This window comes from Bubalus kerabau, chromosome 2 (genome assembly GCF_029407905.1).
Source record: "Bubalus kerabau isolate K-KA32 ecotype Philippines breed swamp buffalo chromosome 2, PCC_UOA_SB_1v2, whole genome shotgun sequence".
Classification (NCBI taxonomy): Eukaryota; Metazoa; Chordata; class Mammalia; order Artiodactyla; family Bovidae; genus Bubalus; species Bubalus kerabau.
The window spans coordinates 181,414,224-181,438,891 of record NC_073625.1 but is presented as its reverse complement, the minus strand read 5'-3'; the positions used below and the strand labels follow the sequence as shown (position 1 = coordinate 181,438,891).

At 39.9% G+C, this 24,668-nt stretch overlaps 1 protein-coding gene across 2 annotated transcripts in view; it reads right to left on the bottom strand.

The window, feature by feature from the left end:
* The window catches only part of RYK (receptor like tyrosine kinase), a 113,827-nt gene that overhangs the window by 54,663 nt on the left and 34,496 nt on the right, over positions 1-24,668 (bottom strand). For both annotated transcript variants that reach the window (XM_055569646.1, XM_055569647.1), the window contains exons 3-6: positions 15,392-15,491; positions 13,479-13,613; positions 10,409-10,462; positions 6,765-6,909 (exon numbers count right to left, since the gene is read on the bottom strand). In XM_055569646.1, coding sequence (XP_055425621.1) covers positions 6,765-6,909; positions 10,409-10,462; positions 13,479-13,613; positions 15,392-15,491 — 434 coding nt within the window. The remainder of the gene's footprint in view (positions 1-6,764; positions 6,910-10,408; positions 10,463-13,478; positions 13,614-15,391; positions 15,492-24,668) is intronic.

Below are 24,668 nucleotides of genomic sequence, written 5' to 3'. Positions count from 1 at the left end.
ACCTCATAATGCAGAGCTCTATTCTTTTTCTTTCCTTTCTATCTCCACAATTATCAGGCGATTCATCATATCAAAGTCATTCACAAAATGTAGCATTCTTCAAATACCATAGATAGCAGTCTTGAACCTCATACAATATGTTAAGGAACTGTGGACCAACACTTAGTCAAGAACTCATGCCACTCAATTTAGATCGCTTTTAGGAAAAGGAGTATAAAGACAGGATTCTTTTAATGATGGTCCATAACCACATGGCCTACAGATGATGGCATATGAAAGCAAATCAAACATGCTCAAAGCTTGGGAAGGGATATCCTACCTGGTTCAAGTCTGTTTAATCAAATACATTTTGCTTCTTCTACATCCCTAATCCCACCTTTTGGGAATTTATAGAATTTATTAGAAATTGTTAGCACTTGAAGCATTTTATTATTCCATATTTTTTAAGTAATCAAGAGACCCAGAAGATGGTAGGCTCAAATCACTTCATACTCAAGATTACTACAAGTCAACGTCCTTTCATTTTGTCAGTGCACAACCACCTTATCCCAGGTCACCCTCGACCACATTCTAATTACACTGCCTCAAGTCTAGTAATTCTGCAGCAGTGGAGAAGTAAAGCATAGAAATTCAGCATGAAGTGTGAAATCAAAGGCAAGATGTCATACCCTCAAGAAGGAAGGGCTACCTTCCATGTCTCCCTTAGCTGCAGGATCAGCAGAGTCCAATCTGAGACTCCGAACTTTCCTAAATATGAAAATCTTTGAATGACCACACCCTACATAATAGTTCTGTATTTTCAAAGCCCAATGATTAAAAATACACATAATGACAAAAATCTGCTACTCAAAAATTGATCTATATAGGTCTACATGTATAGTAGGTACAGGATAGCACAGTGAAGAGATGGAAAGTATAACCCTGAAATCCAAACTGCCAGCACCACCATTTATTAACTAGCTGTACGACCTTAGGCAAAATAGTGCTTTTGGAGCCTCAAATTCCTGATGGATAAAATGACTATACTACTACCTCCTGAAAAGGTTGCTAAAATAATTACATGAAAAATATAATCCTTTTAGGTCAGTGCCCTACCCTCAAATATACATTTATAAATTATCATTACTATTTATGTTCATTATTACTAATATTACCATCCCTAATCCTTAGAACCACAGAGCACCCGTTTTTGGAGTTTTGAGCACAACTCAAAGATCACATCAGAAATTAAAACTGTAGACGTCCAGGATTCAATAATGGGGAGGGAAGAGAAGCATTATCATTCCCAAAGATGGAGAAAATAATAGAATACAAATACTTACCCATAAAATGGGATTAAGAAAACCCACATCCCAGGATCTAGGGGAGGCTCAAGTTACATAATATATGTGGAAAGTACAATTTAAATATTCCCTGCAACCAGCACTGATGACTGAATAAATATGCACAGATCCCAAAGTATTTACTACTGTGTTTCTCTTCAGCTATTCAACAGTAGGTGGCACTCTTGTACCACCTCAGAATTTTTGAAAAGCCTGGGCATGCAACATTATGAGCATGTACATATTTAGTGGCTGAAAGTTATGACCAACCTAGATAGCATATTCAAAAGCAGAGACATTACTTTGCCCACAAAGGTCCGTCTAGTCAAGGCTATGGTTTTTCCAGTGGTCATGTATGGATGTGAGAGTTGGACTGTGAAGAAAGCTGAGCGCTGAAGATTTGATGCTTTTGAACTCTGGTGTTGGAGAAGACTTTTGAGAGTCCCTTGGACTGCAAGGAGATCCAAGCAGTCCATTCTAAAGGAGATCAGTCCTGGGTGTTCTTTGGAAGGAATGATGCTAAAGCTGAAACTCCAGTACTCTGGCCACCTCATGCGAAGAGCTGACTCACTGTAAAGACTCTGATGCTGGGAGGGATTGGGGGCAGGAGGAGAAGGGGACGACAGAGGATGAGATGGCTGGATGGCATCACTGACTCGATGGACGTGAGTTTGAGTGAACTCCGGGAGATGGTGATGGACAGGGAGGCCTGGCATGCTGTGATTCACGGGGTCGCAAAGAGTCGGACACAACTGAGCGACTGAACTGAACTGAACTGAACTGAATAATGAGCAAAGCACTATGTCAAGTGGCCAGAACAAACCTTTGAAATTCCAGATTTATGACAGAAAGATGGTGCATTTGAGGATCAACCCTTGTTACCTACTAAAATCAATATTTACATAGCTACAGCACATGAGGTAAAAAGTGAGATAAAAATTGTACACTTGCTTGCACTTAATAGTTTAATACCAGTCTAAATAAATTATCTCATTTAACTTTCATAAGCAAGTAAGATTAGCAGATATTAACTCTGCTATAGAGTTAAAGTTAGAATTTAGGGCAAAGATCATCATTTTCCTTCAGAGCACCTGTTATAATTTATATTTATATATCTAATTCATTTATTCATTCAACACTATTTACTAAGTGTAAATATATGCCAGATACTGTGCCAAGTGCTGGCGATATAGTAGTGAACACAATAAACAAAGATCCCTACTTTCATGAAGCCTACATTCTAGCAGGGGTTTCTGGTTTAATTTCTGGTTTAATATCTGTTACAGCAGACTATAAACTCCACGAAAGCAGGAACAATACATGTTTTTTTATGTATTTGTTATGAGAGCCTCCCACCACTCCTTCCTCCCCAACACTAAAGCCAGGGCCTGGCCCAAGAGGCCTCAAGTGAGCCTCAGCGAGAGCTCAATTAACACTTATTGGATCAATCAATAAATAAACAGAGAAAAACACTTTCTTCATATAGAAAGCTATATAAAGCACACAGAATGGTTGCTTCTGATAGGAGCTATTGATACGTATCAAAAGAGGCAAAGAATTACTGCTCTAACAGAATGGATTCCTGCCTCTCTCCACTCATTCTTTCTTCAATTAATTCTTCATGCAATATTCATTCAACGATAGCTATTAGACACCAGACACAGAAATGAATAAAGGGAAATAAAATGGCCTTGTCACCAGTAATGAGATAATGGAAAATGAAGATATTGTCAAACAACAAGTTCAAGCACCCCACAAAGGAATGAGTTCTCCTGTATTCAAGAGCCAACAGGGAGAGACTATGGGGCAGACAGGGCAGAGGCCAGTCCCTCTGTGCAAAGACTTCACAGAAGCTCTGATTTTCCAGCACACACTCCCCCAGCACAGCAGAGACAGAAAAGATGAGCTTGTACTGTCACGAGAGGGCAAGTCACACACATGGGCTCCAACTGCCCCCGGCATGAGCACCCCCTTAGGCAGTTTTGGTCTCTGCCTCTAAATAAGCTGTGTAGAACAGGACTCTGGCTCCTGAGTGTCAGGAATGGAAGAACTCCCTACCATCTCTGTGCAAGGAATTCTGTGCGGTCATGGGTTCCATCAAACCTCACAAGGCTGTTGTCAAGACTAAGGGAATTAATGGATATAAAGCACGTGGAACAGTGACTGGCATGTAACCAGTGAAAAAAGAAGTGAAAGTGTTAATTGCTCAGTTGTACCTGACCCTTTGTGATCCCACAGACTGTAGCCTGCCAGGCTCCTCTGTTCATGCAATTCTCCAGGCAAGAATACTGGAGTGGGTAGCCATTCCCTTCTCCAGGGGATCTTCCCAACCCAGGGATTGAACCTGGATCTCCTGCATTGCAGGCAGTTTCTTTACCATCTGAGCCATCAGGGAAACCAAATATAAGTGCTTTATACAATTACAATACTGAGTTATTACAATACATCTATTACAACAATTGGCCTTCCCATATGGCTCAGACAGTAAAGAATCTGCCTGCAATGCAGGAGACCAGAGTTTGATCCCCAGGTTGGGAAGATCCCCTAGAGGAGGAAATGGCAACTCACTCCAGTATTCTTGCCTGGAGAATTCCATGGACAGAGGAGCCTGGCGGGCTGCAGTCCATGGGGTCGCAAAGACTCAGACAAGACTGAGCGACTAACACTTTCACTTTCATTACAACAACAGTGAGTCCTTCCTGTTGCTCTGCTCTGGTTCTAGCAGCACAACCCTGAAGAAGTTATTTAATCTCTTCAAGTCTGTTTCTTCATCTTTAAAACAAGGACAGCATCATATCCATTAAGTGGCTGTGAGCATCAAATAAAATACTACACATATAGAGCCTGGTATAGTACTAGCAGACAACACTTGATGAAGTGGTAGTCATTGTTATCTCACAGGCCCCAGTGCAAAGAGAAGAAGCAAGTGCCTCAAATACTATTAGATTACTACATGGGAACTTTCTAGTCCCCACTATTAGCTTGCTGTCAAATAGTAAGTAACAGCTAGTAGAAAAGGCAGAGAAGGCAATGGCACCCTACTCCAGTACTCTTGCCTGGAAAATCCCATGGACGGAGGAGCCTGGAAGGCTGCAGTCCATGGGGTTGCTAGGAGTCAGACACGACTGAGCAACTTCACTTTCATGCATTGGAGAAGGAAATGGCAACCCACTCCAGTATTCTTGCCTGGAGAATCCCAGGGACGGGGGAGCCTGGGGGCTGCCGTCTATGGGGTTGCACAGAGTCGGAGATGACTGAAGCAACTTAGCAGCAGCAGAAGAACAGGCAAGAGTTGAAGAAGAAATCAATCCATTACTACCAGCACTGCAACTTTCTGAAAAGAAAAAGCCTAATAATGGCACTGACCATATGCAGGGCTTGTTCTAAGAGCCTACAGTTTTATTTCACTAGAACTTAACAACATGCTTACTAAGTATGTGCCATGATCATCTCTGCTTTAGAGATAAGGAGAACCAAGACATAAAGAGGCTACAAAACCTCCTCTGGGCCACAAAGTTAGCAAGTAGCACAACCAGAATTCAGAGGTGTGCTAGCTCCAGTCCGTGCTCTTAACCACTAGGCTGTACCCTGAAAACAAGTGATGATGAAAGATGCTTCTCATTGGGCATCGTTTGAAAATCTTTGTCAAAAAACTAGAGAGAACTGGAACACCAATTAACGGGTGGTAACGAATTATTTCAGCAGCAAAGGTATAAGCCCCACAAATTCTTAAGTTTTTGTACAACTCTGACCTGGTTGTACATGGTTCAGAGCCCTCACACACAAGCAAACCCTCAAAAACAATGTTTGTCAAGACTAACTCTGAAATGCCATGCCTCCCAGTGACCTTTAACTCTGCCATATCCTCTCGAGAGAATCCCATCAAAATGTTCCTGTTACCTCCTTAGCTCTTCTCTACAAAACCCAAATCTAATGAACACAATCATACACACAAAACACATTCTGAAACACCTCACCCATGTGTTTCTTTTCTTACTCTGACCTCCTTTCTCTTCTTTCTCTGCTCAGATAAAAAAAGTGTAACAGAGGGGACAGAGAATACTTAGGGGCAGGAATTAATCCAACCAGCCTCCCCCATTCCCTTGTGCTGTTTCTGCCGGACATATGCTTACCCACTATATGTGTGACACCACATAGGACTGGGCAGTCAGCAGTAAGATGCAATGCTTCCCAACTGGAAAAAGCTTACATTCGAGCAGGAAAGACAAGTACATAAGAAAAGGTACAGTAATTGCTACCAAACAGAGAGAAAAAGAGAAACAGGGAAGGAAAGATAGACAAAAAGAAGAGGGAGAAACTGATGGCTGGGGGGCTTAAAAAAGACTTCATGAAAGAGATGGCAACGGAGTTGAGATGTGAAGAATGGAGAGGGTTTGAATCCATGGCAAATATAGGGAACAAAAGAAAGCATGAACAAAAGTCCTGGAGGGCAAAGAGTAGAGCAAAGGTGAGGAACAAGTAATTATTTGACTGGAGCATAAGAGGCAAGTTCAAAGAGGAAGGGGTGCTTATCTCCACACTTTAAAGGAGGACACCTTGAAAGCCAAGTCACGAAGCTGAGAATGTCTTCAGTCAGCAAGCGGGAATCACTAAGGAGGGAAACGAGAACTGTGGACTAGGAAAATAAACTCATCTATCATTTCATCTCTACCTCTCACCCTATCCTGTCTACAATGTACTTCTAGTCATCCTGACTCACCCAGGCTGGGACAAGCTGCTATATTCCCACACTATAATACATATCATCAAATTTATAAACTTTTATAAATATGGTTAATGTCAAATATTAAATACTTGAAGCCATGATAGTACATCATTATTTTTTTATTCCTAGCACTTAGCATAATATCTACCAGTGTATCTCAAAGGCTACACATTAGAGTCACCAGGGAAGCTTTAATAAAAAAAAATACTGAATGCCCAAACACCACCCTAGACCAATAACATCAGAATTTTTGGAAGGGGTGTTGATATATAAGTTTACCCATGACTCTAATAGGCAACCAGGTTGAGAACTAATTATTTAAATCATAGCAGGTTCTCAATAAATGTTAATCAACTGGATGGATGAATGGACGAATGGACCGATAACAATGGAGGGACAAGCAAGGAGGAAAAAGCAGGGCTATTTCAAAAAGGCACTAGAAGTCTAGAAGACAGTCATATCAAAGGGGATAGAAAAAAAACTGATCTCTACTTTTTCACCAAATAATAAAACTGTAATTTATGACTTCACAAATTTTTTAAAAATAAAACTACAGAGAAACACAAAGATGGTATTTTTCATTTGGCCAGGGCTTAATCACTCTCCCCTTCTTCCCCTGCACCACTGTGCACCGCTGAGCATGGGTGTGGGTAGGCTCCCATGTATATGCAAATAACTGCTTTTATTTTTTTCCTTTCCCCAAAGATGTACGATACCTGTCATCCAGTTCAATCCTTTTCATACTATGAAGGTGCAAAACAGCTAATATTATTGCTACAAGAAATATTACTGCACAGCAAACCCCTACGCTGATATAAAACACACGCGTAGAAGTGGTTGGAGCTGCATGTACAGGATCATCTGAAATAAAAATGAATAGCACATTAAGCTTTTGAAACAAATGTCATCAATTGCTTTGTAACCCAATATACACAATGAGTATCCCGTTCTTTGTAAAAGAGATCTTCATTTCACGTGTCCTTTTTTTGATAAGATCGGTTACCAGTAGTGTGTTGCTATAAATTCACACAATTTAAAAAGTGTTTTTGTGTAGTTGAAAAAAGTGTTTTTAAATAGAACTTTTGGTTAATTAGTACAATTCACAAGTGGCATACACATACTAAACCATCTATCTATAGTCATGCTGTCCAACAAGGAAATGCCCTGCAGCATGCCATGCAGTACAGTAGTCACTGGCCACCTGTGGCTATTAAGCACTTGAAACGTAGCTAGTACAATGAAAGAACTGAAGTTTTAATTCTATTTCATTTCCATTAATTTAAATAGTCACATATGGCTAGTAATTACCATACTGGACAGCAAGCTCTACAGACCCTTCCTCAACAGTGGCATCTGGTGTGAGAGATGAGACATCTGTTTTGCCAATCACCACTCCCCAAAGGGGGAGGAATATACAGCACAGCAACCCATGAGGTAAAACAAACATTTTTCATCTTTTTCTCTTGAGAGTTAAATTATTTTGCTTATCTGTTTTTAAAAATAAAAGCAGGAAAACAAGACTCTACTCATGAAATAATATTCATGTTAATGTTACTCAAAAAGAAAGCCTCAGCAACAGAGGAAATAATTTAAAGACAGAGATACATGTGTACACATACACACAGGAGCAACAGAGAAAGACACAGAACCAAAGATCCACATGATAAGAGCAAGCAGAATGGAAGACAGAGAAACAGAAATAGAAACGATGTAACTGGAACTGGTATAACTGAAGATTAATGAGTACTCACATCAGCATTCTACTGAAGAATCTGAATTTTATCCTAATGATATGGAAAGTCACTGCAAGCCTTCAAGCAAAGGAATGGCACACATAACAATACTCGAAAAAAAACACCAAAGATGACTCTGCATGCTATAAAGAATACTGTGGGGAGGAGCAAGAGCAGAAGCAAGAACACGCCAAGAAAGAAACAGCCATGGCTTGGACAAGGATGTTATGGGGAAGGTAAGAAGTTCATGGACTGGGAAGCAGAGTCAACAGAGTTTGCTAAAAGGATTATGCCAGGACAGAAAGAAAAAGAGGAATCAAAGCTTTGGCTTAAAGAATTAGGTGGAAAAGGTACCTTTATAAAGAGGAAAAAGAAGCAGGTTGGGGAAAGAGAGAATTAAGAGTTTTGTTTTGTCTAAGAGCACCTGTACATGTCTATGTGGAGATGTCAAACTGACAGATATACAAATGCAGAGTTATGGGAATACGTCAGGACAAAAGATATAAAAGCGACAGCTTTCAAAAACTTTTTTTAAGATTGCTTTCTAAAATTTAAACTTTGAATCAACAAATAATGAACCGGCACAGATTGATGTAGAGAGACCAAATGGCTTCTAGAACAGCTATACTTGACTTGCAGCCTGAATGAAAGCAGGACTTTTCTTAAGAATGCTAGGGGTCATTCAATCTTGAAGGGCTGAGAAAGGAAGGTCCCAAAGGTTGATGTTGGCAGCATCCATCTCAGCACATTCTAGGGCAGAGGAGAGGACACTGCTCTGCTGGGCACATGCCCAAATGCATCCTGCCTGATTACCTTTAATTCCAGACTAGCGTATGCACTGTTTCCATTCCCTCATTGACATGTCACCTGCTACCTGGTCACCCTTCAGGTCTCAGATGAGACGCCACTTTTCCTCAGGAAGCTGCCCCACATTTCCTCACAGGAGGTTACATACCCTTCTCCTCAGGGTCCCAAAGCACCTGTGCTTGCCATGCCACAGCTTGCCACAGGATATTGTTATCACTGCTTATTGCCTATCCATTTCCTCTGGTGCATTAGAAGCCCCAGGGGGCTTACAAAGTCTATTTCATTCAAGGTTTAATCTTCTGCCTCAATCATACCACCTGGCGTGTCATAGTGTAAATGTTAGGTTGGTGAAAACAAAGAAAGGGAAGGGAGGGGAGAGGGAGCAAGAAGAGACCAAGGATAATCAACACTCTATTCTCCTTGTCAGAAATAATAATCCTAAGCATAAAAGGAATGGATAAAATCACCAGAATTTTAAAAGTAAGCTTGGGGAGCAGTGATATTTTAAAAAATAGTTTAATTTCTTCTCAAAGACAAATCCAAATGAAATATTTTTAAAAAGCAGATAAATGTCATATTATTTTCTCTTTAAAAAAGGTACACTTTGAAATATCCAGAACTATTCAATTTAACCAAGTACAAAATCTAACTACCAGTTTAGAAGAGAGAAAAACATGTTAAATGGCACCATTAAAATGCAGATGTGGAAAATTCTGTGAGACAAATGAGTCAATTTCTTCAATAAATAAATGACAGTGAAGGGAAAGGGGTGGTTTCTGATTAATACATGTCAACCACATACAGTGTAAGTTTGCTTCATTTGGATCCTGATTCAGGGAAGAAACTATACACAGACAGCTTTGAGACAATCAGGTTAATGGGAACATGGATTCGCTATTAGAAGACATTAAGGAGTTAGTTTTGTTACATGTGATAAATCAAATACAAGTAAAGAGGTGTTGGATGATTGTGGCTTGTTTACTAATGGCTTCTAAAAAGTTCTTTACACTGAAACATTTATAGGTGAAATGGCATGATGCCTAGGATGTGCTTTAAAAAATTCTACCCTTCCCTACCTACCACCTGTCTGAAAGAGGAAGGAATCAACAGTACAGGACTGGCAAATGTTGATGATTCCTAAGGAGGGTGATGGTCACATGGGGGTTGATCAAAACATTCCCTTGACTTCTCTATTTTTGAATTTCTCTTCCCCAATTTTTTTTTAGTTTACTTCCATAAAGAGAATCTAATAACATTTTAAGATGCTGCCATTAAAACTGCTTCAGGAAGAGTAAGACTTAATGATGCATCCATATCAGAATAGGAAAAAGAAGTCTAAGTTATACAATCTTACAGAACCATTACAAAAAAATAAAAACCTATGTTGAGTTTCTGCTCTGTAGGTTTAAATAACAGAAAACAACAAAGCTGTGGATCTTTCAGCTTGTATTTTCAGCTGGATGAAACTAGCTGAGAGCTGCATCCAGGCCATGAATTAGATTTTCTAACTTTCTGTTAAACAGACGAAGATCTTACACATATTTCACATTCATACTTTAATTATGGCCACTTGAAATGATAATATAAATTCTTGCTTATAAAAGTTTTTTAGAATTTTACTTTACAAATTTTCAATATTCAAATAGTTCCATCTAAATATACCATTCTACAAAACATCAGTTAAATAAGTAGCATGGCATCACTTAATCTTTTGGAAAACTGGAAACCACAAAACCTCCAAGCTTCATGAAATCAAGTCTATTTGCAATCAATTATTTTTCATCCCTAATGATGGAAAAAGATAATATAGTAACACTTACAAATAGTTCTGCTAGTGTTTTTGTCCAAGGCTGAAGTTTTTACTTCTTCAAGTTCTGAATTTAAAAGGAGATAAAAGATGATTTAGAAATTCTTTTCCATGAAAATCCTTATATATTGTAATTAAATTTTCTGAATTTTTTCTAACAGTTTTATATTCTAAAACACTGCCTAAACTAAGTTACAAGGTATTTGTTGCAAAATGATAAATGCTACATTACTATTCTGATAATCATCACTATACTCATCAATCAACAGTCTATGCCTATATTAGCCAATTACAGTCACTCATTGAAAAAGGGTTTCTGTGGTCAAGAAGTCTAGGAAAACCTACATACTATAACCTCTGTGGAGGCTAACAGTACACATTAGCAGAGTGTAAAGGCACTGAGGAGTTTCAGAGTGATGAAACTTGACTGAACCAAGTTTCCATCCTCATATGATAAAGGAAACTTTTCTTGCTGGTACCACCAATTAACATTCAATACAGTACATGCATGTTTTCTGTTGCAGACACTTTTCAAACAGTACTAAGCTTGAAAACCATGTAAATAAATATATTAAGATCACATACTAAAGTAAGAATCATGAATGTGAACTGGAAGATTAGGGTGGCCAGAAGTACAACCATCAAAAAAAAAAGACTGGTTCAATATTAAGTCTAAAACAGAATAGAAAACTACATCAACGGTCAGTTTTCATGTACATAATAAAGAAAATGGAGAGGGTATGAGATCATTCTGAACATCAGCTGAGCATTAAACCTCAGTGGGTTCTAGCACTGGTGTGCTCCACAGACTCCATCACACTTGGCCGTCATTCCGCCTTTAAGCACTAACAGTTGAAGCACCATTGTACAGGCAGCGCCACCTCCTTAGGGACCAGGAGCCACCTGTTCTGCACTCTGTATCTAAAGGCCACTTTGGCTTTAAAACTACATGAAAGTAAGTGTGTAACTGGATATGCAAGAACTGACAAATGTACCAAAACACTGAAGCTAAAATAGGGCTAACTTTTCAGTACAAAAATGTCTATTCTGGATAAAGAAGTGGTGAAAATACACACACACACACAATAAAATAAAAAAATAAGAAAATCCTACCATTTGTAACAACCAGATAGACTTTGGGGGCCTTATGCTAAGTGAAATAAGTCAGACAGAGAAAGACTATGAGATACTCCATGATCTCACTTATATTTTCAGAATCCAAGAATTAATTTCTTTTTTAATCATGAGAAGAGATTAGATTTGATATTATCAGAGGCCAGGTGTGAGGAAAGAGGAGGACCTAGAGGAGGTAGTCAAATGGTACAAACTTCCAGTTACAAGATAATTACTACAGATATAATGTATGCATGGCATACATTATGTGTTATTCAACACTATATGTTAACTGTATGATTATGTGAGAGTTGTTGAGAGAGTAAATCCTAATTTATTGAATTCTCATCACATGGAAAAAATTTTTTTCTTTTTTTGCTGTCTCTATATATTGGTAACTACATGAAATGATGAAGTAAAGTCGCTCAGTTGTGTTTGCAACCCCATGGACTGTAGCCTGCCAGGTTCCTCCATCCATGGGATTTTCCAAGCAAGGATACTGGAGTGGGTTGCCATTTCCTTCTCCAGGGATCTTCCTGACCCAGGGATCGAACCTGGGTCTCCTGTATTGCAGGCAGATTCTTTACCATCTGAGCCATTGGGGAAGCCCACATGAAATGATGGCTGCTAAGTAAACTTATTGTGATAATCATTTCACAATGTATGAAAATCAAACCATTATACTGTCACCTTAAACTTCTACAGTGATATGTGTCATTTATATCTCAATAAAACTGGGGAAAATATAGAGAGAGAGCAATTGTTTACTCTTAATTAAAAGATTAAATGAGAGCTAAAAAAAATGCCCATTCTAATGCAGTACCACTTTTTTGCTGGCACACATCTGGACATTAGCCATTTTAATGCTGGCCTCAGGCGTTCTCATAACACTCAGCAGTAACCCTGACTAGGAAATGTGTTAAGAGACAGTTTGACAATGAAGCAAAAGCACAGGTTTGCAACCCAGCTCCACCACTTAGTTATCCAGCCTTGGCAAGTTGGTTGAACTCTCTGAGCCTCAGCTTCCTCCTTAGAAACTGGAGATAATGAGAGAAGCTACTGCCTCAGGCTGCTATAAGCATTAAATGGGTTTAAATGTGTTTGTAAAGCACTTGGAACATGGCTGTCATACAGCAAAACCCAAACTCAGCAAGTTTTCTTTAGTATTTTTTTTTTCTACCTTACATACTAACCAGCTCCACCACTGTGATGGGTAAATTCAGGTCACTTTAATCTCTATGGAACTTAAAGTGAGTGGGTTGGATTAGATAACCTTTAAACAGAATTCTAAAATTCTTGCTCTATGAACTCGTGTGCTGAAGCTCTTTCATATCTGCTGCAATTTCTTGAGTAACAGATTATTCAAAGCCAAAACTACCAAAAATTAGTAAGTATCCACATATAGTATTTTAAGTTTCATGATAGTAGATTAATCTAAAATCAACCCACCTACCTCTTAAAACAGGTTATTATACCATTTTATAGATTGGAAAAAAAAAAAAACACCTGAAACTTAGGTTAATAAAAGGAAACCTATTCTAATACTCCACCAAGGGTAGAGTTATAACACGTTTTTCTGGGCCCAGGGCAATGTTTCTATATAAAGGTAATTCATAAAGGAAACACAGTTAACACCCCATTACTCAGGGGCCCCTATCTACAGTCTGTGATTTCTTTACCTCTTTGGCCTGATCAGCCCCGGCCATCAGTGCTATTTCACATTCTAAGGGAAAACATTCTTACCAGTTCTGACAAAAATTTTGAGAAAGCAGGGACTGAGTGGGGCCTAAATAAGATTCCTAGCTAGAAGCTATCATGGTGGTTATTTCAGAATTTCATCAGTTAGTGCTCTTTTCTTACTTGCAACTATAGTCAAGATTGGAACACAAATCTGTAAAAAGATGACAAAATCTATTTTTGATCTTCTCACATCTATATAAAATACATACTTTAGTAAATAAATTTCTTACTTTTATAGCACATTTTCCTTCGTTTAAAATTTAAGACTGTAAAGTTTTTTGAAGAATTTACTGTCAAGTTGAGCTGCATGAGTATCATAACCTCAGAATCTACTTTGCCAGTACAGGAAAGCTCGACCCGAAACACTGTTAAAAAAAATAAATAAATAAGAAAAAATATTTAAATTTTCTAAAAATCAACATTAATGTCCCATAATTTAGAATTTATTTCTATTGCAATAAAACTAAAAAATAATACATTTACATAAAATACTAAGCAAAAACTTGCAGAGAATTTATTTTTAGACTACACAGCTTTAAATATAAAGTACTATAAAAGTTAGCATTAAAGAACAAATCAAGACAAAGAAAGAGAATTATTTTCAAATTTGCTCATGATTTTTAATACATCAATCTGTCTCCTAAATTCTCTTATTACCATATAGTAAAGATACAAAACCATAAGGCAAACTCCACTATCTTACCAGTCACAATCAACAACAACAAAAATTACTTGATAAAAAGGAAAGACAATTTCACCATCAAAATGCAATTATGTATTGTTGTTAAGGAAGAGATTAAATATAAAGCTGTAAAGGAAACTGATAAATTCTCACCTATGCATTAAAAAAAAAAAAAAACCTTTCTAAGCAAAGACTGTTTTAATTAATTACTGCAGCAATGGAATAACAGACTTTCGTGCATTTTTTTTTTTCAATCTTTCAGTTTAAGACTCTTTCTACAAATTTAGAATGCATCATTCTACCATCGGTATCAGCGTATGAACAATATGGGCATTTCTGAATTTCTTTACTAGCCCATAAAAAGTAATCAGCCTTCTCATATTTTCTTAAAGCTTAGATTAACGTATGCTACCAGTAACAGTGAGTTAAGAAAGTTTCATAACACTGGGGCTTATACTTTCAAGTTTTAAAACTTTTCATTTTCTTTATATCTCACATCTTCAGGAGGCCTTCTCAAAAGACTGGCTCAAAACAAACTGGTATAAACATGATACATATCATTTACTCAGACGTGTCCTGAGAGCCTATCCTGTTTAGATGTTACGCTAGGCACCAAGGGTAGACAGCTGAAACAGACAGCTCCTGCCCTCAGGTGGCCACAGGCTAGCAAGTACAGACAAGGACAAAGAATTACAAAATAATGTGATCAATTTTAAACAGTTAAATAAAAGATCTTACAGGGCAGGAAGAATAGAAAGAGATAACAAATGGAGGCAGAAAAAAAAGAGTAAAGACTTTGAGTCTTGCAGAATATTTAATATGAACAGAAATTCAGATGCAGGAAAGATGAAAAGATGGTTTAAACACAGAGATCAGCATGGGCAAGGCTTGGCTCAGAATCACATGCAGCCTGGCACTGCTGGAGCACGGGGGCAGATCTAGCAACAGGCTAGACAGACAGGCAGGGACAGACGCTAAACACAGCACACCAGCTGGAGAGTCTGGAAGGTACTCAACAGGTGAGGGTGGGGCACTGAGGAAGTGATCATCCAGGCTGCAGTGTGGGAACTAATGGAAGAAAAACAGGATCAGACAGAGGGACTCGAGCCAGGGCCAACAATGCATAAAAGGAGACAAAAGAGCTGAGTGCACATCATTCTAGAGGAGATGGAAAAGAAGAAACTGTTTAAAAAGTTCAAATAATCCTTCTTTACAAAAATCACTTGTTAAAGAACTTATGCATCTTATACCTATGTCCTTTAAAGGTATGGGTGTGTGCGTTCATGCTAGGTTGCTTCAGTCGTATCCAATTCTTGTGTGACCCCATGGACTGCAGCCTGCTAGGCTCCTCTGTTCATGACATTCTCCAAGCAAGAATGCTGGAGTGGGTTGCCACGCCCTTCTCCAGGTACAGGGGATACAGTTAAAAACAGCATATTAAACTCTGTCACTGAGACTCACCTGATAAAGTGCGTGGAACTTCCCCCTGAGCAGAAATGTTGACCTGGGGCATGTCCATAGCCACAAAATTGTCTACTTGGAATCCCAGCTTATATTCAACCTATAATATGGAGAAATAAACAAACTGGACCTGTGATAACAGACAGGGCTTAGTATAGCTTGACCACACTGATTTTGGTCATTAACAAATAATCTAGCTATATTTTTAAAAGTCCAAGTTGTCAGAAACAGTCTTAGGAATGTTTCTTTATTTTAACAGTCAAAGACACCAAGCCAGGGAAGTTTAATATACACAAAGCAGCCAGAGTGAGAATCCAGATCTGCTGCGTCTAAGACGTTTCCCCACCAAACTGTGCTGCTTCTTACATGACTTATTAGATGACTGCCGAGGGGGTGTGTTTTGTTTGTTTATTCCAGTTTTATTGAGATATAATTGACATTTATCACTGTATAAAATGGTTTCAGCATAATGACTTACATACATGATGAAATGCTTCAGGTTTAGTGAACATCTATCATCTCATATAGATACAAAATTAAAGAAATAGAAAAAAAATTTTCCTTGTGATGAGAACTCAGGATTTACTCTCTTAACAACATTCATACATAGCATACAGCAGTTGATTATATTTATCAGCTTGTACATTGCATCCCTATCTTATAACTGGAAATCTGTAGTACCTTTTCATTATTTTCATCCAATTCCCCTCCTCCCCCTCCTCTGGTAACCAAATCTGATCTCATCTCTTTTTCTATGAGTTTGTTTGTACGTTTGTTTGTTTTTGAAGTATAACTGACCTACAACACTGTGTTAGTTCCTGTTATACAACAGTGATTTTTTTCCTATACATTTCAAAATGATCACAATCAGTAGTTATGATATGTCATCACAAAGATAATATTATTTAGTTATTGATTATACCCTCCACCCTGTGAATTTCATACCCTCGACTCTTTAATTTTGCTACTGGAAATTTGCACCTCTTAATTTCCCTCACCTATCTCTTCCCCTAACCCCTCCTCTGGTATGCACCTGCTTGTTCTCTATATTTATGACTCTGTTTCTGTTTTGTTACGCTTGTTCATTTGTTCCTGGGAATTTTCAATTGAATAAACATTCAGTCCAGTAAGCCACCCTCTATTTCATGCCCAGAACAGTACCACCACTCTCCTATACAACCTGCCATCTAGGATTCAGAATTCTGCTGAGGATCACAGTCACTGACAGAGAAGCCCTAGAGAGACAGATAGATATGAAGACCCAAGGAGTTGAGATGTATAATTTACAGACTATGACTAGTCACCAATGTCTTCTCTAGCTGATAAAAGCCAAGCTCTGAGGGCCTGTATGTGCTGGCAGATGAAGGTCTGATCTACATCAGATCCACTCACCTCACAAGTAGATTCCAAAGTACAAATTTCTCATAAAATATCTATGCTACATTCTCTGGTCTGGCTTTCACCACTAACAAAGTTAATGTTTGGATGTCCATCTAACCTCTGGATCTCAAGTGATTCAGAATCCAGCAAGGAAAAGAGATGACTAGAAAAATGTCCCTGGAACACCAATATTCTCTATCAATACCTGGCCTCTATAGGTGGCTTAATAGAACCAATCAGCATCAATCAATATCAAACATCAAACACACCCCTTTTGCTAGCAAGATGTTCATGAAAGAAACAGTTCAACCTGCAAAGTAATATCTGAAATTCAGAATGGATGCCATCTTCAAGACCCTCAACAAGGCCTTATATTTCCCGGTATTCTTTGTCCTGTCCTTGGAACTCAATGAGAAGGGCACCCCTCTCCCATTCAGTGGTCACAAGGCCTTCCAGCGAAGGCTGGGATTGGCAGAAGCCAAAGGACAGAGGGTTACGAAAACAGTAGTGGGAAAGAGGTTCAAGAAACCATCCTTCAAGAAACTTAACTAGAAAGAATGTAATTAGGTAATGGCAGAATAGACTCAAAGCCTATCTTTCTTCTTTTTTCAATGGGAGATACTCAAATGTGGTACACGCTAATGGAAAAAAACGACAAATAGGACATAACAAAGATGAAAGAAAACAGGGACAGAGGAGCATCCCAGAGTGTGAGAGAAAGGGTGGACACCTGGGCACTGACTGAGTCAGGAGGTGTTTAACCCACAAATGAGAAGGGATCAATCCAATGACTATAGCTCCCTCTCTCGGTTCCCCTTTTCACACTTTACTTGAAAGTTCCAGAACACTATTGCTGTTGTTCAGTTGCTCAGTCATGTCCAACTCTTTGTGACCCCATGGACTGCAGCATGCCAAGCTTCCCTGTCCTTCACCATCTCCTAGAGCTTGCTCAAACTCATGTCCACTGAGTTAGTGATGCCATCCGACCATCTTGTCCTCTGCTGTCCCCTTCTCCTCCTGCCTTCTTTCCCAGCATCAGGGTACTGGGCCATTCAGGTGTACCCAGAACGCTATAGGGATATGCAAGTATTAAAGTACTGCTTTACAGTTAAGATAGATATGCAAACAATTGTTAAAAGTTGTATTTGTTAAGTGCCATGTTCATAACAAAGGAAATGCTCTCGCTGCTGCACACCAGTGACTTGGTGGTTCCTTGGCTAGAAGTGTTCCCTCTCACCTTAGCATGCTGCAATACTTAGTCACTGCCACCAGGGGGTGTGAGAGAGCCACAGCCCAGCAAGTGTGGGCCAAGAATGAGCAGGCTTTCCAGCAATACTTACTAATATTAAGAAAATGAATTGACTATATTCCTATATCCATGCTATCTCTAAACAAAGCAATACATGAAAGGCAACTGCCTGAAAAAAAAATTCAGCACAGTCAGCAAGAACTGAATTGGAACCATGAGACTGTGTGACCATCAGATAATTTACTAACTTTTCCCAAGTTTCAGTTTTTATAAAATGCTGCTACTGCTGAGGATCAAATAAAATAATTAAATGACACACCTAACTGTCAGTCCGGTACAGGTCCCCTCTGATAAACGCCGACCCCAGTAGCATCAGCAGTCATTCCAGGGTCGCCACACTATGCCCCACTGCACTTCCCCATATTGGCCAGCCTGCTCCTGACCTCCAAGATTCTCACACAAGCCTTCCTGTCCCCTGCCAAGAGCAATCCTGAAGCCCTCTGTATTGTCCCCTATCTTGGGAACCCCACTAGACTAAATAGACTCTCACACTGTCGGCCTCTTCACAAGCGTCTTCCCTGCCTTTTCCTCCAGCCCGGCTTTTCTATCATTTGGTCCCTGTAACCCTCAACCCTCAGGGCACAGCAGGGTCAGCATTCCTTCAGGATCTTCAGGTCCTTTCTCTTCTTCCCTTCCTCAGGCAAAAGCCCCTGGACTCTGAAGCTCACAGCTTCTACTCACAATGGCTATTTCTCCCGCCATCATCATCAGTGTCACACAAGGACTTTACAGAGCCCATGGCACTCGGCTCGCTTTGTCTCCTGCCATCTTCCTGGTGGCTTTGATATTAATATTCAGCATTCCTACGTACTGAAGAATTACTTCATAACCAAAACAAATGTAAAAATCCCACTCTATCAAATATCCCATTACCACCTCTGATTCCTACAAAACCAGTTCTTTGTTTCCAACACTTTGATTCAACCACCATTTATGAAGCACATTTGTAAACCAAGGGCTGTGCTCATAGCTGGGATGTAATGGCCAGTGACGCTATTTCCATTCTCTCCAGCCTATCCGTCCAGGGACCTGGTTTCACTTTCCAGACTGTGCCCCAGAGAAGACTAGCTACCAACACCGTCTTTTTGCCATCAGAACGCTGACCACCTCTCACGCCACCCCTGCTGCCCAGCACAACCAGGGGAAACCACAGACCAGAAGAGAAAGCTGCTCTTACACAATGATGATCCCCATGTTCAGGGTAAGCCGTTAATCCTGGTCAGCAGTCCCTTCCCTACTCAGCCCCTTCTCCCTAGTCTTCTCACTCCAAACCTCATGGGATTCACAGCTTCACCACCTGCTGCCCACCCCACTTTCCTACTCTCAGACAATGCTCCTGTCCCCTTCACCTGGCACACAAGAACCTGCCCCCCCACTTTCTCCCTTTCTTTTCAGCTCCAGGCAGATTTGGTGGCTCAGATGGTAAAGCGTCTGCCTACAGTGCAGGAAGATCTCCTGGAGAAGGAAATGGCAACTCACTCCAGTATTCTTGCCTGGAAAATCCCATGGACGGAGGAACCTGGTAGGCCACAGTCCATGGGGTCGAAAAGCATCGGACACAACTGAGCTACTTCACTTTTCACTTTCCAGGCAGATCTGTTAGAGCACTCTTCCTTTGCACTCCAGTCCCAAGGAGAGATTTATTCTCCTCTCCAAATGATAAACCCTTCTCTCAGCATACTAGCCTTAGCCCGCAAGACCACTAATGGGATCCTGTATCATCAACTCGTCTCTCTCACTCTCCTACATCTTCATTCTTTCCCATATGCCCAATAACTTACTAGACATATGTGCCTAGTAATCTTACAGCTCTCAAACATAGCAGATTCAAAGCCAAATTTACTATGCTTCCCCACACTTGCTGTCTCCTTTACTCTAGGTCTCAATAATTGCAAGCAGAGGCACAGCCAGCCAGGGACCAGAACCCCCTGGGACAGTAGACAGAGCGAGCTGCAAACAAGGTTAAAGGCCCTAATTGTAGTCTGAGGGCAGGGACCAGACCAGCACTGGAGAGCCTCAGTGTGGCAGGGGGTGAGGGCAGAAGGCAGAAATGGGCTTGTGAATGGAGCTGGGTAGCATCAGAGGCATGTGGTGAAGGGGTTGAGCAGGATTTCTGAGAAGCCCAACCCTTTGGCCAGCAGCAGCCTGGAACACTAAGAAGTGTGAAGGCACGACGCCTGCCCTCTGCTGCCTCCCTTTTTGAGGGACTGCCTAAACATGAAAGGCATTCCAAAGCAGTTCTCTTCTCCCTCAGGAATCTTCAGAATATAAAATTTTAAATTGTAGTTTCTGGGGTTAGAAACTGCTTATTATTAAAGGGCAGTTTTTTCTATTTTGGCATGCCATCAATCTATATGGACTCTCACTAGCCAATAATCCTTTGAAGAAACAGATCTGCTCTAAAGCTAACATTTATAATCTACTGGAACAAAGAAAATCTGAAAATCAGTTGTTTATCAGAACAAAGAATGAGCCAAAATACTTCAGAAAAGAAATGAGAAAAAATATAAATATTTGAATAAGCTAAGAAATAAACATTTTTGGTAATCTTCCCTTACTTGGAAACAAATGGTAATTGCATATAGGCAGCTGCTGAGTAAAGCCACTTCCTCTTGGAACCCAGTACAGATTTAAAGTGAGTACACTTTGCCTGAAGCCCAACAGCCTTTCAATTTCTCTGAAATTATCAGAAGTGCTGCCTTTCTCACAGAAATCCCACCCTGCAGGGGATACAGCAGGCTGGCCCCCAGGGCTGCTGCAGGAACTCTGGACAAGTTCCCTGCAGACCCTCCTGACAATGATGAATTCCTGAAACCAGAGAACAGCTTATAGGATGGGACTGAGTAGTATAAGTATTCTGCTACCTTTTGGTATATTTTTGCCTTTCAGCTATCTAAAATATCTGACACTTAACAGATGCAATTGCAAGTTTTTTCCTGGATACTGGAGAATGTTCTGGAATGCAGAAGAAACTTATTATCTGTTAAAACCACCAGTAAGGGGACTGTGAAAGAAAAGCAACACCAGAGTTCTTACCCCATCTGGAAATGCAATTAACCCATTATATTTACCAACCACTGTCTAAGGCAGTGTGATACAATGTCAAGAGTAAGACACAGCTCCAGTCTCTGAGAAGACCACAAACCTGTTTGGCAAGATAAAACACAGTCACTGCAGAACACTATTATCAGAAGCTTTGATAATGTTAAAATATCTACAATGAAGTGACATACCAAGAAGACTGAAGATCTTTGGAGCAAGTATCTCATCCTCTGGTAATTCTTAAAAAGCAATAATTGCAAAGTGTTGGAGCCGAGGAGCCATGACCCTCCTTCTGAAAGTTCCTAACTGCATCCCAGAGGTAACAAGATCAGGTGAAGAACTCTTCATCATGTCTCTCCTGCCCCCTTGATGACTATCATTTCAAATATATATATATACACACACACACACACACACACACACATTCACATATCTAGATGCTTATCCATGTACAGACTATCTTTAGAAGGGGAGATCAGAATCAGGTAACAGTGGTTGCCAATGGAAGGGGAGTTAGGTGGCTAGATTGCTTGGGGATGATACTTAGAAAGGGCTAGGGGATTTATTTTTCACTATATACCCCTATGCCTTTCGCATTTTGTACCATATGCATAAACAAAATACTCAAAAGATTAACTTTTAAAATAGACAAACTTCAATTAAACAACTGTGCTAAAATCACAAAAGAAATTATGACCTAAAACTGGAACTAGGAGTTGCAATGGAGGTCAATATATACATTCCTTTGCTTTTTTACTATAAAACATCTTAAGACATGACTAGTACTTTCCTCTAAATTCTTATACCTTCTACAGATGAACTGTGAAATAGGCTTAGCTATATGTTCAAACTGAATTCAACTCATTCAAAAATGAATGAGTTACATTCATTTTTTTCAAATTTAAAACTGTATTTTTTCAAATTTAGAACTTTATTCACAGTAAAATATCAGCAAAATCCCAGGTGTGCAACTAGTTTGCCAAACAGTTTGTCAAGTATAGCCAACCCATGTTTTCACACTTCTAGATACAGGAATCCACTGCCTCTAAAGCAGCACATCCGAACTCTGAAAAGCTCCAACTGCTCAGAAGTTGCCCCTTTGCTGAGCTGTGCCCTGTGCATCTCTTCCATAGTCAGTTAAGGAGCACCTGTATCTAAGTACCAGGTGCTACACCAGGCACGAGGGACCCAGAGAAAGATGAAAAGAGGTCCCTACCCTTGACATGCTCAGCGCCTCAAAGGGAGAGAGAAGAAGATCAACTACAAAAATATTCTTAAGAGCATGATAAGGGCGTGAAAGGAAAGGGCACCTGACACAGATGAAAAAGAGGTGACACCAGGTCTAAGTTTCATTAGATAAACAAGAGTTAATGAAGTAAAGAATGGGGAAAGGGTATTTCTAGCACAGCCAGCACGGTAACAGAGTCCAGGGCATTCAAGAAACAAAAAAAGACATTAAACAATTAGCTGGAGGGCGGGCAGAAAACGAGAACGAGATCATGAAGGCTCCCTATGAAATAGAATTTTATTCTGGTGGCAACCGAGAGCCTTAGAGCAGCTTTGCAGGAGGTGCAGCAAGAAGTCAGTCCAGAGGCCAGGAGACCAGTTACTATTACTACTACTACTAAGTCGCTTCAGTCATGTCCGACTCTGTGCGACCCACAGACGGCAGCCCACCAGTTAGAAGGCTGCTATTTTTCCATAATCGAGTTAAGAAACATGAAAGCCTAAGTTAAGGAGGAGGCATTAGATCTCAAGAGAGATAAGAAACAAATTTAAGGTATAGTTATGAGAGAGAATCATCTGGATCATCTGGACTTGGAAGGTGTAGGAGGCGTCTAGGATCCCTTCTAGGCTTCTGCCTGAGACGAGTAAATAAATGGTGATGGCCTCCGGCAAGTCAGGGAACTTCTGACTTACAAAGACCATCATACCAGTAACGGCAGCCCAAATGTACACTAAGGATGGTGTTTAACACCTGCCACAGAAGTATCTTAGAAATTATGCTCTACAAGATAATGTGAAGAATGCAGAAGTACAGCAGAGCTATACCAAGGCTCCTCCTCACCCAACATGTACCCAGACCAACACTGCTTCCCATTCAAACATATACATTCATCTGAGCCCCTTCTTCTATCCATTCTCCCCCACTCCAATTTCCTCCTTGTCTACAGGTTTCTAAAACTCCTCAGGTACCCATAAGCAGCCAGATCCCTGAAACTCACTAAAAAAAAAAAAAAAAAAATTAGTGTATGTATATTTTTAAAAACAAATGAATAAGAGGTTTAATTCTGTTCAAGTCTAACTGCCACATCCCACATTGCCTTTTTATTCCTAAATCACTATCCATACTCTTGCCTGGGAAATATTCTCATGGTGGATATATATATATATATATATATATATATATATCTTTTTTCCCAAGTGGGCCCTAAAACAATCACATCCTGTTCAAAGTCAGTAGTTCACTCAGAATAGAATCTCTATATTTCATTAGATTTTTCACAACTTTAAAATATATGTATTATTTGTTTTTATATTCATCAACATTATAGATGGAAAAAGTAACAAAGGACTAACTGTCAATTTTTTGGAGAATATTAAAAGCTTCTCTACTTGAAACAATGGATCTCAGAGTTGCAAGGGAACCTAAAATTCAAGACCACCATTCCACAAATGTTTAAATTCCTTCTACAACACACCCACCAAATGGTTACCCAGTGCAGATCTGACCTCTTTCAGTAAGAGGAACAATCACAATGGCTAAAACTGAAACCGAGTTGTAAACACAGGTGCAAAAACTAGTGTTTGAAAGGCTGTTGAGTTACAGAATTTTAATATATAACTTCAAATTGTGCATGCATGTGCATGCTAAGTCACTTCAGTCATGTCTGACTCTTTGCAACCCTATGGACTATTGCCCACCAGGCTCCTCTGTCCCAGGGATTCTCCAGGCAAGAATACTGGAGTGGGTTGCCATGCCCTCCTACAAGGGATCTTCCCAACCCAGGGATCAAATCTGCATCTCTTATGTCTCCTGCATTAGCAGGTGAGTTTTTCTTTTACCACTGGCACCACCTAGGAAGCCCTAATTTCAAATTATGTCCCCACAATTACTTGTTCATTATAAAGCAGAGAACCTTACAGTGGAGAAATCTGGTGAACTGAGCGATCACAGTGACATCCACAGTAAAAGGACAAGCTGACATCACGTGCACAGGGGAGGACAGCGCTGCTGCGGTGTTACCACCGAGACGCTCGCGAGCCCAACCACGAGGAAACCTCAGGCAACGCAAACTGAGGCGGCAGTCCACCGGCCTATATGTTCCTAAATATCAAAGTCAAGAAACACAGAGAAAGGCCACAGGAGGGGGGAAAAAAGCCACAAAAAACATGATTGTGATTAACTGGTGAAGTGTGAGTTCTGGAGATTAGATAACAGTCTTGTGTCAGTGTTAAGTTTCCTGATTTTGACCGCTGTACTTTGGTTATATAAAGAACACTCCTATCCTTAGAAAATATACACCAATGTACTCAGGGGTAAAA